The sequence below is a fragment of the Aquila chrysaetos genome, chromosome 5 (assembly GCF_900496995.4).
Source record: "Aquila chrysaetos chrysaetos chromosome 5, bAquChr1.4, whole genome shotgun sequence".
Lineage (NCBI taxonomy): Eukaryota > Metazoa > Chordata > Aves > Accipitriformes > Accipitridae > Aquila > Aquila chrysaetos.
The window spans coordinates 17878259-17902580 of NC_044008.1; the positions used below are offsets into that span (position 1 = coordinate 17878259).

The 24322-nt window shown below is 35.0% G+C and overlaps 1 protein-coding gene across 2 annotated transcripts in view; it reads left to right on the top strand.

The window, feature by feature from the left end:
• The window catches only part of TBC1D22A (TBC1 domain family member 22A), a 186592-nt gene extending 162758 nt beyond the window's left edge, over positions 1 to 23834 (top strand). For both annotated transcript variants that reach the window (XM_030015094.2, XM_041123584.1), the window contains one exon: positions 20549 to 23834. In XM_030015094.2, the coding sequence (XP_029870954.1) occupies positions 20549 to 20677 (129 nt within the window). In that variant the 3' untranslated portion in view covers positions 20678 to 23834. The remainder of the gene's footprint in view (positions 1 to 20548) is intronic.
• The last annotated feature ends 488 nt before the right edge of the window (positions 23835 to 24322 follow it).

A 24322-nucleotide genomic window follows, 5' to 3' on the forward strand; every position in this document is an offset into this window, starting at 1 on the left:
ATGTTTCTCCATATTATCAGGATATTACACAGGGTGATGATAGGTTTTTTAAAAAAAACCCCAAACTGATAAAGTTTTTTCCAAGATACAGAGGATCCACAGTTTTGTTACATTCAACTACAGAACATACAGGGCAAAATGCTTTAGCAAATCTGTAGTGTTCAGAAAAACACAACCTAATTAACGCTATTAATGTGCAAACAACACAATGAATCCAAATTTATGAAAATGTAATATTGTCCTAGAATTCATAAATCACTAGCTTAATCAAATCAAGTTGTAGGAAACTTTTTTCCTGCAACTTTTTAAGAGATAATCATACACAAAGAGGAAAAAAAACCTGTTTAGAGACAGAGGACTCTTGACAGTCTCTAACAAATGTAGTCATTGTGTCAATAAGTTTATTTAAATAACTTTTGCTAAACTTTTAAAATTATGGTTTTGGCACAGTTTTGTAATTACATTTAAGTGAGAAGCTGGAATGGTTAAGTAGTTCTGATTGCATCTAAAAATCACATTGTCATAATTGAAATAGAATTCTATTTCGCTTATTCTACAAAAAAGAATGAGATGAAAAGTATATACATAAAATACAATGGATATGAAGAATATAATTGTCTAATAAGCCTTTGGGAAAGATGCAAGGATAAGGACTGATTTTTGTTCACTTATCCATAAAGTAGTTCCTTGATAATCCTCCAGGTCTTTGAATGGCTTTAAGTGAACCAGAATAATAATACAGTTTTGGCTTCAGTTGAGTTATTTGACAAATTCAACTCACCATTTTTAGTAAATGCTACTGTCGAAGAGTTGAATTGTACACGGAGAGAAAAAGGCATAGTCTTTTGAATATTTTGAGTAGAACCTCGGGGAACCAGAGGCACGCTGCTGTTGCATAAATACAATCATACTACTTTTCAAAGCATATTCACTTGGGCACATTAAGAATCAATAAAATATAAGTTCAATAAATAGGCTTCAAAACCAAAAATGTTTTGCAAATATGCAGAGCAATTCAAGTATAATTTGCAGAGCATTTTACCAAGATGTGAAGGTTTTACACTTTCCATTTTATAGTTGAGACTAACACATATCATTGTTAATATTGCATAATAAGATCCTGGCAGAAAATAATATGAAAAAGCTGAGCTGAGGTTTTTACATCCATATTCTGTTATCATCCCTGTTTTTAAAAAGTGCTGTTTAATTCTGGGTAATGCTGTTCTCAGCTGATCTTAAGTGAGTACCAAAACCAGATAAGACCTTCTACCAACAGAAAATGAAATTAGAACCAGAAATTTTAGGACTGGCAAAACTTCAAAGGTATCGAATCTCCCTTCATGTTAAAAAAACCCAACCAACAAAAAAAAAAACCCTACAAAGCCCAACCAAAACCATCCAAAGCGGAAGAGGCTGTCTATGCTAGTACAGTTGTTTTTTTTTTTACCAAATAGACTTTTAACGTGTTCATCTATATACCTTCCAACTACGATTTGTGCATTGAAACAGCACATAATGCGTAACTTTCCATGACGTTTGAGTTATAACCTTTTAACAGAACAGTACACTTCTTGGAACTGGAGGGGATTTTTGGTTCTTGCAAATTCCATTGGATGTTCTTATCAGTCCAGATTTCATTTTTGCTACATCACAATCGTGCTGTATCTTGAATGGTTTCATCATCATTATTTCTTTCTCAGAGTAAACATTGAGTTTGTCTTGGTTGCAGAATAATCATATTTTGTCTTCAGTAAAGTTGCCTGTCTTAATAATTTGACCCTTACGATAAAAATATCTACATAATAGAGGACATTTACTGTAGAAAAGCAATGCCAGACTATCAGTGTGTCAACAAATTATACTGAAACTAATTCAGCTAAAGATAGTCTCTTTGGATCAAAGGAAAATAAGAGCTCTGTTAGTCTCAACTGCTGTCCTCATGTGATTAACAGCTAAACCTTTCATTTGGCAAAACATGCTTGTGTGTTTGTTTAATCATTGAAATAGAGTTCTGTGTGACTGTATCTGAAACTTGTAATGCTTCTTTATCAGTAGAATTAATTTCACCTGAAGTATAGACTTTATATATTTTAATGCAGGCAAGCAAGTGTTGTTTCTTCTTGACATATAGTTCATCATCTGCTCTGGCTCTGACCGTAATGAAGTCTCTCATCATAAAATAGTGTGATAGCAGCATAAATATAATGTAATAACAGCATGATTTAGCAGCATGAATCAGCAGTGGACTGTTGTGGCTTTCCAAATCTGTACTGCAACTTCTCTATCTCAACAGAATGTAAGAAAGTAAATGAGGTAGCATTAGGGTTGGAGTGGTTCCAGTCATCCTAAGTAGACTGACTTCATGGTTGGCTGAGGCTGCAAGGGTGCAGTCTCGTCCTATTTCAGTCTTGCTGAGCGTGTTACCATTTCCGTCGTGGCAGCATGATTACTTACCAATAAGTGATACAGTGTAGGTCATGAATGAGAAACTGTAATGAAAGAATTTGATGTTTTATTACCTTTATTTATGTTTTCTTTACTTTTCAGAAATAAATCCATTCCAGTTAAAATTATTTTGGGTAATTTTAGCTTTTTGGATAGTCTTAGATATTTAGTTTTGCTTCCATGAGGATTTTGAATACTCAATTACTTTTTGTTAATGTATCTACCACTTATAGCTTATCAGAACTCTTCTTTGCGATGGGTTTGTTCTCTTCATGGGTAGGCATTGTTGTACACTTGAGAGTGCTATCCAAAGGCTTTACCTAATTTTCAGGAGGACTGTAAATAGGGAAGCTCCAAGGTATAAGAGGATAATACTGTAAAGAGACTGTGGTTTTCTAGTGACCACAGTGTGTCAGCTAACAATAATAATAAGAGTTATTAATATTGTCTGCAGAAATAGCTTTATCTTTATTTTTTTTTTAATGGCAAGCTTGTAACATAAAAGTTCTTCCTGTATGTGTGACATTTTTGTTTATCTATCTCGGAAAACTCAGTGAGAAGAAAATAATATTGTTATGTTCATGAAGAGAAAAAAAGATACAGTTTTAATTATAAGTATTAAATTCTACCAGCTTTACTTAGACAGTATTTTTGAATAATTAGTATTTATCTAGTAACATATCCAATTGTCTTACTATCAGTTAAGAAGAACATAGGAAACTTTTTTTTCCCCAGTGTCATTCCTAACAGCTTCATTTCAACCTTTATTCCTGAAAAGTGAATCTGCATTAGCTAACAGACAACACAGTGAAACTGGATTTTATTCTTTGGTGATATTACGTATTTGTTGATAGATGTAAATGTGCAATGTAATGATTTCATGGGGGCGGGGGGGATTGTTTGGTTTTTTACTTCTAAATAGTATTTAACAGTATCAACAAAAATACCAGGAGGACTAAAGAAACATCTTTTAGTTAATTGTGTTCAAGAAGAGGTTTTTCTCGTGAGCTTCTGTGGGAGTCAGTAATTGGCATGATGCTATTCAGCATTTCCACTAATAAAATAGCGGGTAATAAAAACCTGTGGATGACACAGATTTACCATTCTGACAAAGTGAGGAGAACAGAGCAGTTATATAAACCAATCTTGAATCACTTGTTCAGTTGACCTCTTCAAGTGAGCTGTATTTTGATATAGTCAAATGAAAAATTTTTGCAAATACAGGATAAGTAGAATAGGTCATATCTCTGGAGTAAGAGATTGTAGCCTGGGATGCATGGCTTCTGAAGTGCTTGAAATATTTGCCAAAAAGAAAACCAGTAGGTGAGTTGATTAATATACGAGAAATTTGATATGAAAAAAATCCTAAGACACTAACAAAATAAGTAATGAATTTCTGCAACTCTTAAGGATTTCAAATTGATGTTTTTCCTGAAAGAAAAAAAAATATTTAGGTTTAGTTCCTATTATCTGCACAAGAGGTCAGACCAAGGTAAGTAATGATTTCTGGCTTTAACATCTATGACTCTAGGAATCAGCCCAAAGTTTGCGTTGTATATCTGACAAATATTACTCCCACTGACATACATGGCTCCTGTGGTGTATAGATACAGAAAGCATCTGAAGTGCTTACAGTTGTTGAAACAATTAGATAATGAATTGGCCTGTGAGTACAATTTTGAAATGGCAGTCCTCATTTCTAAAACATGTGTCATGTTTTTGCCTTCACACAATTACCTCTTAAACGTTTTGATATCCAGTAACTTTTAGTTTTCTTTACCAACTAAGAAGCACACAGTGTTAGAACCACATTGCTGTTGTAAAATATGAGTCTAAAATTGTGGATCTCTGTAAAGCCTAGTTGCAGAGAAAAAGCACTATTTTGTTTAAAAAGGCTTCAGCAGTTGTTGAGTAATCACTGCTCTTTTTCATTATTCTTTTTTAATTTTTTTCACCATGTCCGGTAACATAATTGAACTTTAGAAACAAGTTCCTTTTGTTCTGTCAGTACATTGTGTCCTTCCTTATCTTGGAAGCCCATATCAAGTAACAGGAAATATATGTATGTTTTCTGTTCAGAGCTTTACAGCTCTGAGGATGCTGAGACCAAACTCCCTACAGGTCCAGCAATGCATTTTGCAGGCTGGGAGGAGCATCTTGCAAAATTGGGGTCCCGTCATCTGCACGTGTTGTCAAGAGTTGTGTTTTGTCTGATTCCTGCTAAAGGAAGGGAAGGATGTCATGTGGGGTGTGTATAATCTGGAGACATTTCCTGTAAGCCTTGCTTTATGGCTTGTATTTTACAGAGATGCTGTTACTGTCCAAGTTTTAAATCAAATCTTCCATACAATGAAAATCTGATTTCATTGTCCTGTAAGTTTCCAGAAAAAGCACTTTGTGATTACTGTAAGGTATTTTTCTCTCATAAACCAATGTTTTTATTTATTTTCAGTAAATACAACAAAGGGATCTCTGTGTTTTCTCCATTTCAGTATGAAAAGGATTTTTGTGAACAAAGAAAAAACTGTTGTTCTTCCTGAGCAATTTAAGTGACCTGCTAAACTAAATGCACTGGCAGGGCTTCCATTTAGTTAGTAATTCACAGCTGTCACTGGAGACATCTCTCTACAAAGAAAACTGTTTTCTTTCCATGTTTATTTCTTCAGCAGAAACTGCTGCATAACAACGTCAATTATTGGCCTTATCAGTGTGTAACCCTGGAGAAGACTAAAATCACAGGAGCCTGTACACTTGACTACCAAACTCAATCAAAACTACTGATAAGAGAACAAAGAGAAACTAAAAGCTTTTGGAGTATGAGCTGAGTAATAGGATGAAGTGACATATGCCTTTCTTTGAGACAAGCAGATGGAGGAGGATTAATTTTCTTTCTTTCAATCTTCTGTTCCCTCCTATGGTTTCGTAAATGCTGGTGCATGTAGATTTTGCTGTCTTACAACAAAATTGTCTCATTGCGACTGCAAGACAGTAAAAATAACAAGAATTAAATGCCTATTGTTTTGTCATCTACTTGTAAACAAATTGGATTTAAAATTCTTCCGGAAATGCCATTATAGCAGATTTACTGTTGCCATTGTAGCCTCCTAGTTAGCTCTTTTAGCTGCCGTAAAGAGCGAGATCTTTACACATGACAACTCATTTGCTCTCTGTAGTGTTTTTTGCATTAGACATCCTTTTGCAAATATAGTAAGAGCTCCCATTTATCCCATCTTAATTCATTTTCTGCACAGTAGCATTTGCTTGCTGTTAGCTGAGTGAATAGCAATGGTTGCATCCAGTCCTCAGGAACTGATTCACTAAAGCTTTGTGTTAATTTTTTTTCATCACAATCCTTACATGTGTGCTTAGTTTCGGGTGCTGATCTGCATAGGACAAGAGGTTAAACAAGAGGTTAAACATCCTATTAAGGATGAAATCCTTAATAGCCATTGTTCTCTACCACATCCTTTCTTAAAGATTGCCGCCCCAGAGAAAAGATGGCAGAGCATAGCACAGAGCTGCCCCTGAATTGCCAGCTTGCAGGCAAGCCTATTAAAGCGAACCAAAATTGCCACCAGTAATAGACCTCTGAAAGATATATTTCATGTAGTTGATGTCTTTCTGTGAGAAAAGGCCACATCTTCCAAGCTGAGCTATAGTTTCCTCTCTTGGAGATTATTGTGATAAATACAGGAATCCCTCCTCTCATCTGCCTGCTAAGGAACAGAAGAGAGATGTAGTCACTGTGGGCAAACCAGCCCATCAAACACATTAGACCACATAATGCACCACTGAAGTATTTTTCCACTAGGAATGTTATTACAGTTTTGGCCAAACCCTTAAACACCTTTTGGTCATGTTCATTTATTTAATCAAAATGGCATTTTATTTGCAAGGTATGGTTTTATAAAAGAAATAATTTTGTCAAAAGCCCAATTCTCCAAAGAAAATCAATTTGGGCATAATGTTTTCCTTAAAACCTGTTTGGTTTATGTGTGGTTTTGAGTCGTGAGATATTCACTTCAGACAGATTTTTCAAAGCTTTTCTCTGAATCTCTGAAGCCCACAAGGCCACAAACCTTTTCTTAATGTAATTTGAATTTTTACAAAACCACATGTGAGAGCCCTGCACCTGGGAGAAATACTGCAAACTATTATTAATATTTATTTTATGTAATACTAGCATCCGTCACATGCTAAAATAATTGTTATGAAAACAATATTTCTCTCTCCATATTGATTTTCCATGCTTTTAGTAAGATTTGTCCTTACATAGTGGAAAATTAAGGATTTTGACTTGCTTGATCTTTGATGACTGATTTGGAGCTGCTTTGCAATTGTCAGAGTGCTCCTCTGCCAAACTGTGCTGTTGGGTATTGGTACCGTGACAGGGGCCACTGCTTTCAACGTGCAGATTTTTGTGAAGTTTTAGAGTGTAACCTTGTTTATTTCCTTACATGTATGGACTAGAATTACCAAGAAGAGGTACTCACGGCCTAAGCACTTTTAGGACTTTCATCTTAGAAATCTTAAAAATCAGCAGTCGGAAAAGATTAACCCAGCCCATTGTCACCCACTGCACTGAAAAGACACTCAGTTCTTCTCTCCTGTTTCTGTCTGGAGGCTGTTCTTTTGTAGATAAGCAAAGAATAAATCCTGCATTCAGCCGTTGGTTTGCAAACTCGTATTTTCCATGAAAGTTGAGGCATTCATCATCTTATATAGAAATTTGATCTCAAATTCTGGTTGGCCAAAGCTGAAGTTGTAGATTTCTGTTTTTATCAGTATGGTGATATATAAGAAAGGCAATTAAATATTATATAAATAAAATCTGTTAGTATTTTAATTCTCTTAGAATCCTAGGGCCTTAGGATATTTGTATGTACCTTAGGGCTTCCATGTACTCCATTTAGAATTATTATTTTTCCACGGTTCCATTAATATATTCTTTGTCTCTATGCTTTTGAAAAACTGCGTCTCTCTGGGACTTGCATGAGAATCATGGTTTTTATGTAATCTCTTCACAACTATGTTTAACAACAACAGTAGACTGGGAAATGAAGAACTGGCCCTAGCAGAGAGTATTAACCGAATGTAGCTTATTTATTCTAGTGAAACAAAGCTTGAGCAGTAGTATAATGATGTTCTAGAATGTGTTTGGATCACTTTGTAATGGGGGTAAAGATGGAGGTAAAGTCATAACATAATTTTGGTGAAAGATCAAAAGGATATAAATTGTTCCACTTTGATTTATAAACCATTAGATAAAGTGAAATACCTTCTATGTAAAATATCAGGACAAAAAGAGCAGTATATATTTTCTGACAAAGCTTGATAAATTTGTGATTGTGCGATACAGTAAGATTAATCCTTGTTTGGGTTTTTTGTCCCCAAACAGATTGGAAGATGTCTTGAGCAAAGTTGTTAATCATGTTTCTTGCATAGTATTTATACTGTTTTAGAATACTTTTATTCTTTAACTTATAGTGTACAATTGAATTATATTGTGTTAATTTGAATTAATGCTTCAGTCTGATTGTCTGCGCAAACAGTTTTGGAACTTCTTTCCAACTGAAGCATCGTTTCTTCTAAGAGGTACAAAGGAAGTGCAATTTCATATATTTTTCTCTTAAGGCATCAAGGAATGGATAGAGATTTGGGGCGGATGTTGTTTTTGTATGTTGAGAGAACCTGTGCAGATTGGCTGATCCCCTGTCCTCGTGCTCTTGTGCCCTTGTGCCTGCGTGCTTTGCTCACCAAGGAAGCTTAAACGATTTCTTAATGAGAGCAGTGGTGTTCTCCTCAGAGTTGAAGGGACTTTTGGATTAGTTGTTATTGATTTTTGTGAGGCTTCTCAGGTTAACTTGGAAATTTTCACTTATCAGATTCCCTGCCAATGTAGAAGCATAGAACTTCGGGCGGATTCTTTATCTGTCCTTTCCTTTAACTGCGATATCTTCATGAAGGTGGTTTGGTTCTTCTCTTCCATCATCAAGTTGTCGGTTCTCTGTATTAATGTCCTGAAGTCTGTTAGAGGTGCACAAATGCTTTGTGGGTTTTGACATGGCAAGTAGGGAACATTTATTTATTATTCAGAACAAAACACCTATATATGGCTTCGTGTGGTGTGGGTGATTGAACGACGTAATGGAAATGGCCTCCTTCAGTCCTATACCCCCAGGATACTGACAATATTCCATTTGAATTATGTTTAGGAATTTATTTTTTTTTACTTCTAAAAATATACTGGTTTAAGTAGGTGCTGCATTGAGACATATTTATTGGATGTAAAAATTATATATCTCAGACAGTACTACTTAAATTATATATACAGGCAGTTTTGCATCTGCAATCCTTAATGTATGTATTCTCTAAAATAAGGTGAGTTTTTACTCAGAACATTTTACAGTGTGAAATACCTTTTTGTCAAAACATACTAATTGCTTTAAGTCTGAAATATATAAAATTTTGATACACTCTTGTCCCTGTGGTTCATTATATTCAATTGGTATTTTATGATTTTCTTTCTTCTTTTCTGCTGAGCTTTTAGCTATTCATACTACAGTGTTAAAATTTAAGTCACTGTAGAGAGGGGAATATGTGTGAATTTGGAGGTGTACAAACTGTTCCACTTAAAATGCATTGCCAAATTATGGTCAGGAAAACCAAACCGAGAAGAGTAGGTAGCATATGGACTCTATGGAGAGGCAGAATTGTAAACTTTCTGTTGGAATCTGCTGTACAAATATTTTGATCTTGCTTGACTAGTAACTTACTCATTGGCAATTCATTTCAGAAATGAAATTCTGCCATAATTGCTGAAGTCTTAATTGATACAGCAGGTTCTATGTTTGGATGGGGTTTGTTTGGATTTTTTTTTTTAAATAGAATGACTTCTGATCTTCATGACTTTTTATACTCTGGATATTTGCATCTATTTTCCTTTATTTGCTGCTTTTTGCATGGAGCTAGTGACAAGTGATATACTTGGGCTTTTTTTTTTTTTTATTTATTTGCTATGATTTATGTTTTGGTGCATAAGAAGTACACATATCTCCAAATACCAGCAATATAGAAATATTTCATAAAACGGTATGGCAAAAAGTATAATCAGAGTGGTTCAGGACCATTCTGTTCTGTGCTGTTGCAATTGGAGTACTGAGAAATTTTCCTGGACATTTCCTGGGATATTCAATTTTCATATGCGATTTTTAAAATGGAAGTTCTGTTTTCTCTAGTTTAAGGAAGAACCCAACACTGGTTTTGTTTGACTGGATGATTTAAGTATGAATTTACATCAGTGTTTGAGTAAGATGACTTCCTCTTCTTTCTTGAGTATTGAATATTCTGTATCACTACCTTAACTTCTTCTATTTCACATGCATAAAATTTTGAAGCATTTTGAGACAGTTCAGCATAAAAAGGTATTACAAAAATAAGGACTGTATGGAGTTGCACATCTTTTAGATGCTGTGCCGATGTTTGCTTTGTTTTTAAATCTATGTTCTTAACCTTGTCTTACAAACTTGTGGATAATAACATGTAGATAGTAAGTTTCATTAAGAAAAAGATCTAACATGCAAATTCTTTCCCTGTTTTAAGATTTAGGGATGGGGATTACTTGTGGTTTTGTTTTTTGTTTTCATTTGAGAACAAGGACATAAGGCTACCTACAGCATCAGCTAAGGTGTGGTCCTTTAAGGTACTTTTTTACCATATTAATTTATATATTTTCATACCCATGTAAATGAAGATGTAAATCTTCTCTTCAGCTAAGTGAGCACAGCTTCTCTGACATAGTTCTTTAGAATCACATGTTTTATGATTAGCAATTAAGGTTGCTAATGACTTGTGTAAGAGATCCATACTGAATGAAACAGGACTTTAATTGCTGTTTTAGAGGTTTTAATATGCTGAGTTCAGGAATCTTTTTCAGTAGTCATGAAAAGAAAAACATGAAAGGAAAATGATAAGACCATCAACTTTTTATAAGTTTTCATTTTCAGAATGTTAAAGTGTTTCTATGAAGTTCTTATTAAGAATATGAAATTAATTATAAGAATAGCATACTTCTGTATGTTTTCAGAAGATTAATGGGAGATTGTTCAGTTGAAATGAAGAATTAAAAAAAGTATATTTAAATCAAAGAATATATATTATATATTTGAATCAAAGAATAAAAAAATATATACTTGTTGAGAATCACTATGCACTTGAGTTGCTGAATGTAAGCTGATAGCAGGAGAAATTAACCTTTAACCTATTTACATATTTTTTTAAAAGTATCCATTTTAAGGTGCAACCAGTCTAGTTAGAACTCTCAATAACCTTTTTTTCTGTAGTTAGTTTCATACTATTCTGAGTTCTGTATGCTGTGGTCTGTTGGTTAAGATGTCATGGTGTGTAAAAGAAAGGTCGAAATTAAGATAAATAAGAATGATGGTTTAATAGGCAATTCTTTGGAAAGAATTAATAACCCTTTCAAGAAATTCTAGAAGCATAATTAAGGTAATGTGCAATAAAGAAATGTACAAGGAAAAAAAGATCAAATTTAGCATTGAATCTACGAAGTTGAGTTCACTATTTCAGCAAATATTTGGGTTTGTTTTTTTGGTTTGTTTGGTCTTTTTCCTCTAAATTCTCACAGGACACGATGTGAACTTTCACATTCAGGGTGGGAGTTCTTGAGTGACACTGATTTATGACTTGCCAAGAACGTATGTCTCCTAAATCCTTCAGATTGTGTCCAGTGCAGGCTTAAATGCTCTTACCACTTAGCATAGATAAACCAGTGTTTCCCCATCTTCTGCTTATCAAAGTTTAAGTTCACCCATAATCTTTGAAATTATGAGAACAAGGAGAGCATTATTGCATCCAGCATCCAAACCGGACTGGTTTTTGCTATCTCGGCCATCGCTGCCTACGCTGTGTGTGTGCTGTGGCATGTAGCTTTCCATGGTCAGGAAGCAGTGCAGGTGGTCAGCTGTACCACTGAAGGATCCAGGTCCACTTATGCCTCTTAACCTGTATCTGCAGCAAGTATTTCTTAAGCTGCAATAGATGACCTATTCCTACTCTCTCTTTAATACTAGATTTTGAAATCTTAGTTTTCTCAATTCCAGCTGTGCCCAATAGGAATGAAATGTTTTCTCTGACTCCGAGACATAGGTAATTAATAAGATGCACAGCACTCCAGAAATACAGCTCGTTATTTGCAACTCCATGTAGCAGGTTAGGACAGCTGGAGAAATAAGAAGTGGCAGCGGCGTAAGGAATAGTGCTGAGTGCATTGAAAGAGGAAAAACACTACTCAAGAATGAAAAGAGAACTTGCCTCAGAGCTAGAGCCCTACTTACTTGGTGCAGTACGTATCAACAGCGAGGGGCAGAGAGAAGGGAAAAGTAGCTCTAAGGCAAATGAACGAGGTCAGCTGCGCTCTGCAGTGTGCACCGGACCTGTGCTTTCATGTTACCAGCCGGTGCGTTTGTTACTACTTTGATGGCAGGCTGAAGGGGGAGAAATTGGACTGATCTTGGCCGAGTCCCAGCGCAGCGGGTACCCTTCCTCCTAAGTATCTGGGAAGAGGATTAGAGGTTGGCATTGCACAGCACATTACCAGCCTGGCCACTGCAGCTGTTACAGGGTCTCAGCCAGGCAGTAGCTCTGGCACATCTGCCTGGCTGCTTCACTGTGCAAAGCAAGGGAGCGACCGGGTCCCCGGATGGGATGCCCGCTTGGTACTAGCCATCCATGCCACCCTTTCCTTTCACTCTTGACGATCCCAAATATGAGCAAGTGAAAAAGAATGTTGTAAGGGAAGTAGGAATTAGATCATTCCTACATTAAGTATTTCTTTTGCCTGTAGAGTGGTTACATTTGGTTGGAAAAAAAATTTTGAATCATTGTCCAGTCCTGGCTATCTCTGGCTCCACACTATATACAATTTCCCATAAAATCATAAAAACATTTAGAATTCTTTGTATGTATGCATATGGTTTATTTCTGGTTTATATTATCTAAAAAGATAAATGGCCATTTTTTCTGGCAATAATTGGCTTCCTCCTTAGCTTGTCTCAATAATTCCTCTAAATAACTTCTAGTAGTATTGCACTTCATTAGTTCTTTAAAAGTAGGTACTACGGTCTAAAATTTGAAGCGCAGCTTTTGAACTCTTGTTCAAAATATAGCTGTTGGCAATTCCCTATTAAATAATGAAAGATTATATATAAAGTTAATTTACCTTTCATTTAGTTATATGCAGTCCTAAAGTATAATATTGAAAAGTTCATGATCATAAAATATAGTAAGATTGCAGGTTCTGCCTATCAGTACAAAATAGAGCTGTGGTAGACCAGAAGTACTCAGACCATAATTACATTGCAGTTAGCAGCAGGAAGGATTAACAGCTCGCATAGAAAAATACTGTATTTTAGGACTGCCTTTATTTGTTAAATTAATAGACTGGTTCTCAGTTTTGACATTAAAAACTAACTCTATTAATTTCCTCACTATGTTCAAGTTTGATTTTAACTTCAGTTATTGCCATTTTTATATTAACTAGAAATAAAAATACTATTCTATTACTGGTTTTTATGTTCTGTTAAGTTTCTTCTGTTAAAAAAACCCTACAGTTGAACTTTGTCAATAATTCACACGGACAAATAAGTCTGAACTGAGTTTTTGGAGTAAATAAATTGCTTTGATTATCACAGAAGAGACCTTTGTGCTCTACTCATTGGAATAACATTTTTATGTTTTATTAACTATCAACATGTTATTTGTTCTATAACTGGTTTTGATGTTCCTTCCTTCAAGATCTACATATGGAGCCAGAGTGGGGGTGACAATAAATAGCATAACAACTATAGTTAGCCGTTACCAAATGACCAGTATTATTGCCAAATCTTATGCTAAAAACTGTATTGATTAAAGGGATTATAGTGGACTTCATACTATAAGGGGATTTGCTAATGAACCAGATTTCAGAACATGATACTTGCTTTCTTTTGCCTCTGGGTTTTGGGGTTTTTTTTAAGATTGTTTTAATGGGCTGAGATTTCATTGGATTACAATCTCAGTGAGGAGAAAGAAGCTGTTAACTTTGTAATAGTTATTAAAAATGTGTTTTGTGAAGTTTTATTAGTATTCAGTTTTGATTTAGTTTACAAGGTACAGACCTTGACCATTTTGATTTTAGAGGAAACTGAGGAATACCCTGAAGAATAAGGGCGTTGGAAATCATCTTCTGTTTGAGAGATCTATCTGGTAGTCTGGTATTTTTTTTAGATATATGTGTTGGATCTTGTGTGATAAGATTCCCCCCCCCTAGAATAATTTGGTATCTGACAACAGCGATTGCTTAACAGGCAGTATTACTCCCAAATCTTATTGCTGTGTTGTTTAAAACACAGACCTCATACTTTTACTTTTCATGCGTCTAAAGGTTCTTTTATACCACAACATTTCCAGCCAGTTTACCACTGTCTTGTCTTGGTTACATGGTGAATAGGATAGTTCTAGAATACATGTTAATTTATCTAAGGAAAATGACACTTTGAAAGTACATGTACTTTAAAAGTACATTCTATACAGCTGCTTGTAAGTGTTTAAACATACTTTATATATTGTAGCATAGTTGAGCATGCTATATAAAGTGTTTTAGCATATTTTAGTATATCTTACAAAAACATGTATGTAAAGTATCTTGTAAATCCAAATGCAGTTAAAGTAGTGGAAATATGAGTGAAATTGTATGAAAGAGGTTTTCTGTTTGGTGATGAAAATGTTGAATTTCAATGTGCTGAAGAATTATTTCAGAATTGTGGTTTAAATACACCAACATAAGCCAGAAATCTCTTACAAATTATATTAAATACTTATGCTTAGATCTTTTGCCATACTAAGAAATCAGTTTGATTATATAGATTTTTAATTTAGTCATAGTATGGCCCAGCAACACGGCTATACCAGCCCCTTATATTCTTTCATTCCAAATAAAGAAATACATCCTTCTACTTGTTAGAAACATACCTTTATAGTTTCCTGAAATGGACCAAATGAGTAAATATGTGTAGCAGTTTTTTGTTGTGCTTTTGGATTTCTTTTCTGATTAAGCCCGTGTCCTTTAGAAAAATAAAATACTGGAAAATTTCAGTGTGGAAGGGAGGTCCACAGTGCAATCCGCTGCTGAAGGCCAGGCTAGTGTCAGACCTCGAGCAGCTTGTTCAGGGGCTTGTCCAGGCGAGTTGTGAAAATGCCAGTGGACAGATCCTGTGGTCTCCCTGGCAAGCTGCTCAAGCACCCTCATTGCAAAAGACTTTTTTCTTATGACAACTTAGCTTCAGCTTGTTACTATTGCCTCTTGGCCCCTCTTCCTTCTTTAGAACCCTCCCTGTATTGCTCTTGGATCCTACCTTAGCCTTCTCTTCTCCCAGCTAAAAAATCCCAGTTTTCTCGCACTCTCCTGGTATAAGATCTGCTGCAGCCCCCTAACCATGTTAGTGGCCCTGTGCTAAAATCTCTTCACATTTTCTTGTACTTGAAGAGGAGGGTGGGAAGGAGCAAATCTAAATAGTACCTTGATCCTCCTCTGCTATGGATAGTATGCCCAGCTGTCGCTGCTGTGTACAGAGCAAGGTTGTGCGTGGGATTGAGAAATTGTGATTTCTCAGAGCAGACTTGGTCAGTCAAGACCGAGGCAAGAAGGTGATCAGACTGTTACTTCATTCCTTACAATGTTCAGGTTTTTACCACTTTGAAAATACTCTTATTTTTCTTTAAATTTTAAGCAGAAGTAAAAGTAAACAAGCATTAATTTGTTGGGGGCGGTGGGTGGGTGGTGTGTGGTTTGGTTGGTTTGGTTTTTTTTTAATTTAACAAAGTTATTCCATAGATGAGGAATTAACTGCTGGTTGTACATACCTCAGATACCTGTGACTCTTCTTCACTCAGGAGGAAATGTGCCACTGCTTGAATGGCAAGGAGGAAGGAAGGCTGGATGTGGAATGCCTTTCCACAGTGTGGCATGAGAGGGCAAACGCCACATACAGACCCAACTGAAGTTGTGCTGGCAGGCTGGGTCATGCAGCTGGGCACCAGTTCAAGAGATTAATATGGCTATTCAGTGCAGTAAGAGTCCAATGAAACCGGGGCGCTCTATTTGCCAAATGCAAAGGGTGTAATTTTGAGTATATTTGTTGTAGATGCAGCCAAAATATAAACAAACATTGGACTGGGATTTTGGAAACCCCAGCTCTGATGATGATCTACTGGCTGCCCTAATTCCTCAGCCAGGTGGCATCACAGCATCATTTAAATTAAGCAGAAAATAAAATTCTTGCAGGAATATTTTACAAATATTGCTTTTCAGACTCAGTTTTCTTGTTCTGAAATATACCAGGCAGTTTATCACTAATGAGTTTTTTATGGTAAATATTAATACAAGTTCCTGATTCATCATATTTCGAAGAGTGTCTTATATTTTAATTCTGAATGTCAATACGAAAATGAATTTAAGCAATTAGCGTGGATGCCTTATTTGCACGTGGATTCTAGCGGTTCTTGCTTTATCTGTTGGAGCAAAAATAAGAATAATCATTAAAAATAAATGAATAGTCTTGAATCACTTGTAGTCATCTTTGGTCTTTTGTAAGTGTAAAATGCTAAATTGAGCAGTTTTAGATAAACTTGTCATGTGGTCTTGTGAATATTAAGTAGCATATGTTTGTCCATTTCTTCAAATCCAAAGACTGGTTTTGGGGGTTTCTTTTGGGGTTTGGGTTTTTATTGTTGTTGTTTTGTTGTTTTCAAAGAATGCTCCATATTCAGACAGCAATAAATGTAGCATGATTTTCTTTAGCAGTTAAAGAAAATAAAATTTTCTTTAGTAGGGTTTTTGCCACGTTCTACTTTATTTTTAACAAGATATAAGTTTTATTTCTATCTGAGCCAGTTTTGAAACTCTGTAATAGATCACAGGAAGATAAGCCTTATCTTTAGAAAATCACTCAAGTAGTGTGCCTTTGGCCAGTTAATTCATTTGGATTTATAAAACATATTCACTAGTCAGTATCAGTCTTAGACTTTGATGAACAGTTAAGGAATGAGTCTTTTCCCTTGGTAACAGTGGCAAAATGCCCACTCAAATAGAAGTGGACTTAGACGGTCAATGGATTACTCTGCTATTTATTTATGTATTCAGTTCTGATGAAAATTATTAATAAGTTTGCAATTAATCGTAGAAATATTAAACTAGTTCTTCACCAATAGTCCTATTTCAGATTTGAGCTGCACATTAAATTTCATGTAATATGGATATTGAAGATGTAGTCTCTGCATGTTCAACAAAGAGTGTAAGGTTGAATGGTTTGAGTTTTCCAGCCTTGAGCCTGGAGCACGTGATTTCTCCTGCTGTTGTGCTGTGTCTCCTGGGAGAAAAATCATGTGTGTTGGCTGGTTGTCCATGGGTCATTTCCAAATAAACCTCTAAAACTGTAAATTTATTTTAGAAAATGTGGTTTGTTCTGTGAGAAAATGTACCTTCAGTGCTTTGGAAAGGTAAATGTAACAAAATTAATATGAGTGAGTGTTATTTTAGTTCCTTTTAATCACTGAGCAGTCAGATGTTTGTAAAAGTGACTGCTATGTAGAAGGTTTTAAGAAAATAAACTATATTTTTGTATTTACTTTCTGATATGCATATCCGGTACGATCACCTTACCGTCAAAACTGAATATATAAGCAGGATTCATTTATCTACAAGAATTATCGGTGTTTCACAAATGTGTGGCAACATTTTCTAGTTTCAAAAACATGTACGCTTGCCACAGAAACGATCAGTGTAGTGGACCAAATGTGTGACCAATGTAGACTCCTGCTTTGTAATCTCATGCTGAAACAGTTTAGCTGTCATTCACTAGCTGTTGAATAGCTTAATAGTACCTTCTGTATAGGCAGGTGCTGGTTGGAACATCCAATTAGATGATGTTCTACAAAGTACAAGAGCTGAGGTCTGCAAGTTACTTTTGTAAAAGGAAAAAACAACTTTCATGGAGGTAGGCAGTTATCATCCCTCCACACAACCTTCCTACACTGCACTGCTAATTTATTAATTACAGTTATCAGCATAACTGTCAAATAAGTAGATAGAAATAAATTTAAAAAAAGTGGTATTTTGGCAATTGTATAACAGTTTATTAAAAAAGTGTTCTCTCAAGTGTAATAGAGACATTCTCATGCTAACTCTGTTGTATTACTAGTTATTATTTGTAATTAAATATATAGTACTGCTCAACTTCTATCTTTTCATGTTTCATATTTCAAGAACCAGTATAGCAAGACCGTGAAATAGATGAAGCCAAAATAATTCTCTCACACACACACACAAAAATAATTTCATGTTCATTTCTGCTTCTTGCTGTTTCCTGAAATGACAGAATCCTTGGTAAGGGCTCCTACAGCCATCTTCCATGAAAGCAGGTGCAGAGGAAAGAGGAGGGGGGGTCAAGGAAAATAAGACCCTTATGAAGAACAAGAATTTCACTGTGTACTTATACATGATATTGCAGGATTATGATTTATAGCAAGATAATGGTTGTGGATTTAACTGCATTCCTGCTTACTTATTCCTGCTCTTCAGAATAAATCTTAACAAACATACTCATGTATAATATACATATGCACATGCTCACAAATACATGCACATTTACAAAATGCACAAAGTGTCTGTCTGCATTTTTTCTGCAAAAATAGAACACCTAGAAGATACAAGCAGGCTTAACAACTGCACTCATTCCGAAGATTGCCCTATGGCTCCCATCATAAAATTCCACATTCAGTTTGTTGTGATGTAACTCGTCCAAAAACTTCCCTTTTGCTGCTTTGCCACAGCTTAAATTTTAAGGAATTTTTTGGTCAAAACAATTACAAGCTTGAGACAGGGGATCTCCAGGTGATCATTTCTTTGGAAAGTTTAAAACATGAACTTCATATTTGGCCTAGGGTGGCTTTTGCATCACATTTGAGGGTTTGTGACCTTTTGGGTCACCATTTATTTAAAAAAAAAAAATTCCTTCCTGAGTTTGGTCAAATTATGAGCCTTATAAAATTGTCATTTGCATGAACCTGGCAGAGAATTTGTGTTAGTTGATCTTCTAAAGAGTCCTCTCACAGCTGGCAAGTTTCAGCATACAGATGAGGATTTGAAGCTTTGTGCTCCTGCAGGTCATGGTGGATTTTGGTGCTGTCATCAGAACTGAACTTAGAGGTACTGTCACTGTCCCAGTGAGTTCCTTATCTCCATTCCTGGGCTTAGGCTGCTTGGAAATGAATTTTGCCTAAACCTAACACAAGAGAGAGGAAAATCTGACCCTTAGGAAAATATTTCAGGACGAGAAACTGGAAAAGAGTGAGAAAACAAGGCTAAGAATTGAGGTAGGAGTTGACTGCAACTGACTGAAATAATAATTTATTTTATAATTTTTTATGTATAAATAGAAAAGTAGCTTATCTTTGCATCAGTGTGAGGGACTTCTCCCTCAAATATCAGAGAAGAGGAAAACATCTGAAGTGACTGGGAGGTTTTTGTCAAAAGTCCCAGACTTGGTGATCAACCATAATTTTGAGAATGTATCCAATTGTGTAACTCTATGCCCTGGAACACAATACTACTTTAGACAGGCAACAACACAGATAGGTACAATGCCCTTTTGACCATCCAGTGATGGGATAGGAAGCAAACATTTTTCAAGTAACCCTTCTGAAGGATCCTTCGAAGTGCCAGCAGTGGGATTTGATCATGTGCATCACAGTTCAGCATAGAGCTACAATCCTGGAGTTTTGGCCAACAGGAGATAGGGCACATTTGCTGATACCATGTTGCTGCAGTAAAACATATGCCCTACAAAAGCATGAATCCACACACTTTAAGTCCTTTTCAAATTAAATTCAAATTACCATTTGAAATCACTTCTATTGATTAATTTTATCTGTATTGCTATATAATTAATATTGCAAGAAATTGAACTGTTGTTTGCTGTACTATATACAAGGCATACCTAGAAAGCAGCCGCACCTGAAGTAGTCAGATATTCTTCATGTTTGCATGTGAAAAGACTAATTAGGAAAGAGAACTTTAGCGCTTCTGCAATGCAGTCAGCAACTTTGCTTTATCTGTAGCTGTCTACCTCTTACTCACCTGATAAAGAGGTTATAAAAGCATTTAAGGTATTAAAAATCAAATAAGTATTTTATAGCTGTTTAAAGAGGAAGTTTAGGTATTCCTCTTGTTCATACCTAGTACAGGCTTATTGAAATGATCTGGGCAGCAGATGTTACAAACTGAAAGTAGATTGAAGATCTTAAATATGGAAAATGCATGTGGAATTTTTAAAGAACTATGTGCAAAATGTAAATGTGAAGACTTCTAGATCTTGGTTGGAATTGGCAAGTGTGTTAAGATGTATCCAGGTGCTAAAATAATGTAGGAAATATGGCAAATCTAAAAGAAGACTGGGTCCCATGTTAAACCATTTTGGACTTACAGAGCTCAGAATTAAATTTCTGGTAGTTTCTAGTGACACAAATACCCATGAGCATTGTATCTCAATTACCAGCTATAAAAAGGATATGCTAACACTATTTATGTCTTAGCAGTCTAATGGAATGTTTCTGATACACTGTGTGTGAGTTCTTGTTTGTCTGAGTACAACAAGGGGTCTCCATCCATGTACCAGTAGTGGTATAATCATACAAGGGCAAGTGCGGGTACATAGAATTTACAGACTTGGGCAGTATTGCTTTCTTTCACTCATAGTATTTACAGAGCAAGTGAGTTCACACCCTTTTTTTTTTAATTTTATTCTTCTCAACACTAGAAAATAACCATAGTTCAGCTACAATTAATACCTAGTTTCTGACCTGAAAGATTGAATAGCAAGTATTTCTATAAAAGTGATTTTCCCATAACTAAACCTAATGGGATCTCAGGTTTGCTTGGGATACTGAGGTGCTACGTGAGTGATTGCTTATAAATAATCATTGTATAAGTAATACATTGCTATTGCGCTGGTATTTGAAAAAAATTTTTTTTTTTCTCTCCATCTAGGAATTGCTGATATTTTTACAAAATTTGCCCACAGTACACTGGGGAAATGAAGAAATTAGTGTACTCCTAGCAGAGGCCTACAGACTGAAGTTTGCATTTGCAGATGCCCCCAATCATTACAAGAAATGAATATAAAGAGCCAGAAATCATTAAGAACAACGTGTTCTGCAGTATTATGGCATCTGTTGTTCTGGTTGTGCTTTCAGCTCATTGCTCTTTCATTTGAATTAAGATGACCATTAAAATTCTGTTAGAATTTGCAGAATGAGAACAGAATACCAAAGAAATGGACAAAGCAGGATATTGAGCATTGAATGAACTTAAAAGTGAACTTTTTTGCTTGCTATGAAAAATTAGTTCAGAAGTCTATCACATAATTTTCTTCTTTTTTCCCCTTCTCTAATTAGGAGAATTGCAGTCTTTCTAATTTATGTTGAGCAATTTTTGTATGTACCTAAGACTTAAAACTACTTATGGAATCTTTTTGTCATGACTTCAATGTCATCTGCCATGACTTTATCAGCCAGTTTGGGTCAGTAAAAGTTATTTACTTTGAGTGGAAAAAAAGAACTTTTCGTAGTCGTAAAGACCATATGAGACAGCAAGGCCTGTGTCTTGAGGTCTGGTTATAACTCAGAAGACACTGGTATTCACACAGCATCTGTTTTCCCATGGAATTACATTAGAATACTTCAATAATATAAGAATATGGAAGATTGCAATGGCAATTGGTGGCATTTTTCTAAACATTACTAAGTCTTGCAGGGTGCTATAGAAGCTTTTTAGCCATACGCAGGAGTTGCTTAAAGCTGAAGACTCATCTATAACACTCACATAAATCCCTCTCTATAAATTTTGGAGCGTTTTTAAAATATGGAGTGAAATAGAAGATGTGGTCTTGTCAAAGTAATTAAAGCTTTTCTTTCAAGGCCTTTCATTTTTTCAGCATGAAAGTTCACTTTTAAGAAACATAATAAGAAGCTTGGTTTACAAAGCAAGATACATTTTTATCTCAGTTGTTGCCTTATTCTCCATTTCTAGCATGTTAGAAAAGGAAAATTATTATATCTTTCCAAAGCTTACTTGTTAAATAATTTAGTATCTTTTTTTCTGATTATTCAAAGGAATCGAGAAGATAGTTCCCAATAACAATAACAGTAACTATATACTCAGATCACCTTTGTGTCATTAGCAGAATAAAAATCCTCTATGACTTTATAGAATGAGAGTAATGTTTCTTCATATAATCATGGGATACTGAATAATTTCCTAAAACTTACATAATTTAAGTGCACTATTTATTTTCAAGAAATCTTTTCAGATAAGAATTCTGATGTTGCTCTATTGGATGTAAATAACTTATATTAATTTGTGCCTACCCTACGCATACAGGTTATTAAGGGTGAGAGTTGCAATAAGCAATATACTGGAAGTTCAGATTGTTATTCCTCAGTTCAGTTCTTGAGTTGCACAACGTTGCACGAAAAGTGTAGTGCACTTTTAAGTTTGGGAAATGAAAGATTTTCAAGAGGTTTTCTCTTATGACTTGTTATTGGAAGATTATTTTCAAGTTCTTAAAAATATGTAGATGCATATTTTGAAGAAAGCTTTGTATATGTGTTAGTTACATTGCTTGTTTTAGGGGCCTTAGTTCTTGACACAGACTTTATAATAATCAGGTGTTTCAGGGTAAATAGAATAAAATACATTTTTACCAACATGTCATTATGAGATCTGTATTTTAAAATTACATGACATCTTTGGTAGAAGAGAAAAAACTGAATTAATGCAGAAGCAGGAGTGTTTGGTGACTAGGATGTATTTCTGTTCCACTGGTATCAGCTGGGGGTTTCAGTTGCAATGGATACAAGATCAGGCCTCCTAGATTGCTGCATTTGTGCCTAGAGTGTGTAGTGGATCTGTGTTTCTTAAATGTCTGTATACTGTTTTCTGTAACTTCAGTTCATGGTCTAATGTATAGAAATTTATGTTTACAAAGAATGTCATATTGTGCCTAACAGAATATCTACCAATAACAGAATAAAAGAAACCTGAAATTTATGACCATTTGCTTTAAACTTAATATCTACAATCATTTGTTAATAGAAGTGCATTTTATTGTAACGACAAGACACACAGCATTAAATGTACAATGTTGTAAGGGTTTTCTAGAATTAACTTTTTTCTATTAAGATGTTATTTAGGTAGTTACATGTAACATGGAAGGTTGACCCAAAGTTGTCTGCTGTGTCAGATGCTCCTGCATAACATTTATGGGACTGGATATATAGAATTTCCTTCATTGGGTCCACATAAGTTGTCTGCCACGTCTTCCAAACTCAACAGGTACCTCTTACTTCCCTTGGAAGAAAGTATTACCATTAGAGGTCACATTTACTATTGTGTCTGTGTCAGAAGTTGAATATTGTACTTGAGCACATTGCTTTTTAAGGATAGTGGGAAGTTTCCTAATATAATAACAATGCTTATTTATGTAGATATAAACTTTTCTGGAAAATATGATATAGATATATAAATAACATTTATATATCTGTACAGATAGGGATAGTTTTCAGTAAATAGAAGGCCAACGTTTATGTAAAATTTCAACTTTTCAATACTTTAAGATTTACATAAAATATTCCATTTTATTAAAAAAAAATTCCCACCTTATATTTAACAATTCTACATCTCAGGTAAAATATCATTCCAAACAAAGTATTACATAGAAAAGGAAATAATGTTATCATTATTACATCCCATGTACTTATTTTTTTCAAAATTCAAGATTCTGAATATTATAAAAATTCCTTTGTAATATGTATTTTCTTATGAAGGAGGCATCTTGACACATCACTAGTGAAACCAGGCAGTAATTTCCTAGAACTCATGTGAAGTATTGACATTGTAGTGTCTAAAATGCGTGTTAAATAAATTCTGTAATAAAAAATTTAAACAAGAATGTACAATATAAAAAGATTTATGATTACAGTATTTGAAAAATGTAAATAATAAACCAATTAGTTAACTATGTAAATACAGCACATGGAGTAGGATAGAAATGCAAGTTGAAATCTTATGTAACTCTGTAATATGTTATAAGAAATCAGTTTCATTATTTTTTGGCTCAGTTCCTTATGGAAAGGCCCTTTTAACTTCAGATCTACAGAATAGAAGTATCTGAAGTTCCTTTGTATGCTTCTGACAACTATTAACACTGAGGCACTGGTTAAAACTGTAAAACTGATGAAAGATGAGGAAATAAATGCATATTTATGAAGTGCTATATAGAGTGGAAAGCTTTTTTTATTGTTTTCATCAAGCACATTGCATACTACATCAAAGCATGTTTTTGGTGTGTTCATGTTTTAAGTCTCAAACCCCTGTGTCACAAGAGCAAATGCAGTAGCAAAATCTCTGTTCTCAGTTATGTTTCTACAACTCTCTGCCCTTGTATCTTATAGATTTTGCAAGTTAATAAGACAGACAGCTTCTCTCTCTGTATATACCATATACATACAAGGTACTGAGCATTTTCTGCAAAAAGCAGATTAAGATAAATTTGACACCACAGCAGAATTAAACAGGGGGGGCAGGTGGAGCAAATCAGGGCAAAGCAAACAAAAGCAGGTACAGAATTCCGTACGTCTCTGGAGGCAAGGAAGGAGAGGAAGCTTCAGCTCTGTGAGGAGACACAGTAAAAGGTAGTGATAGGGTCAATAAGACCTGGAAACTTAAAGATGACTTAAGTAGGTTAACAAGCAAGGAGAGACA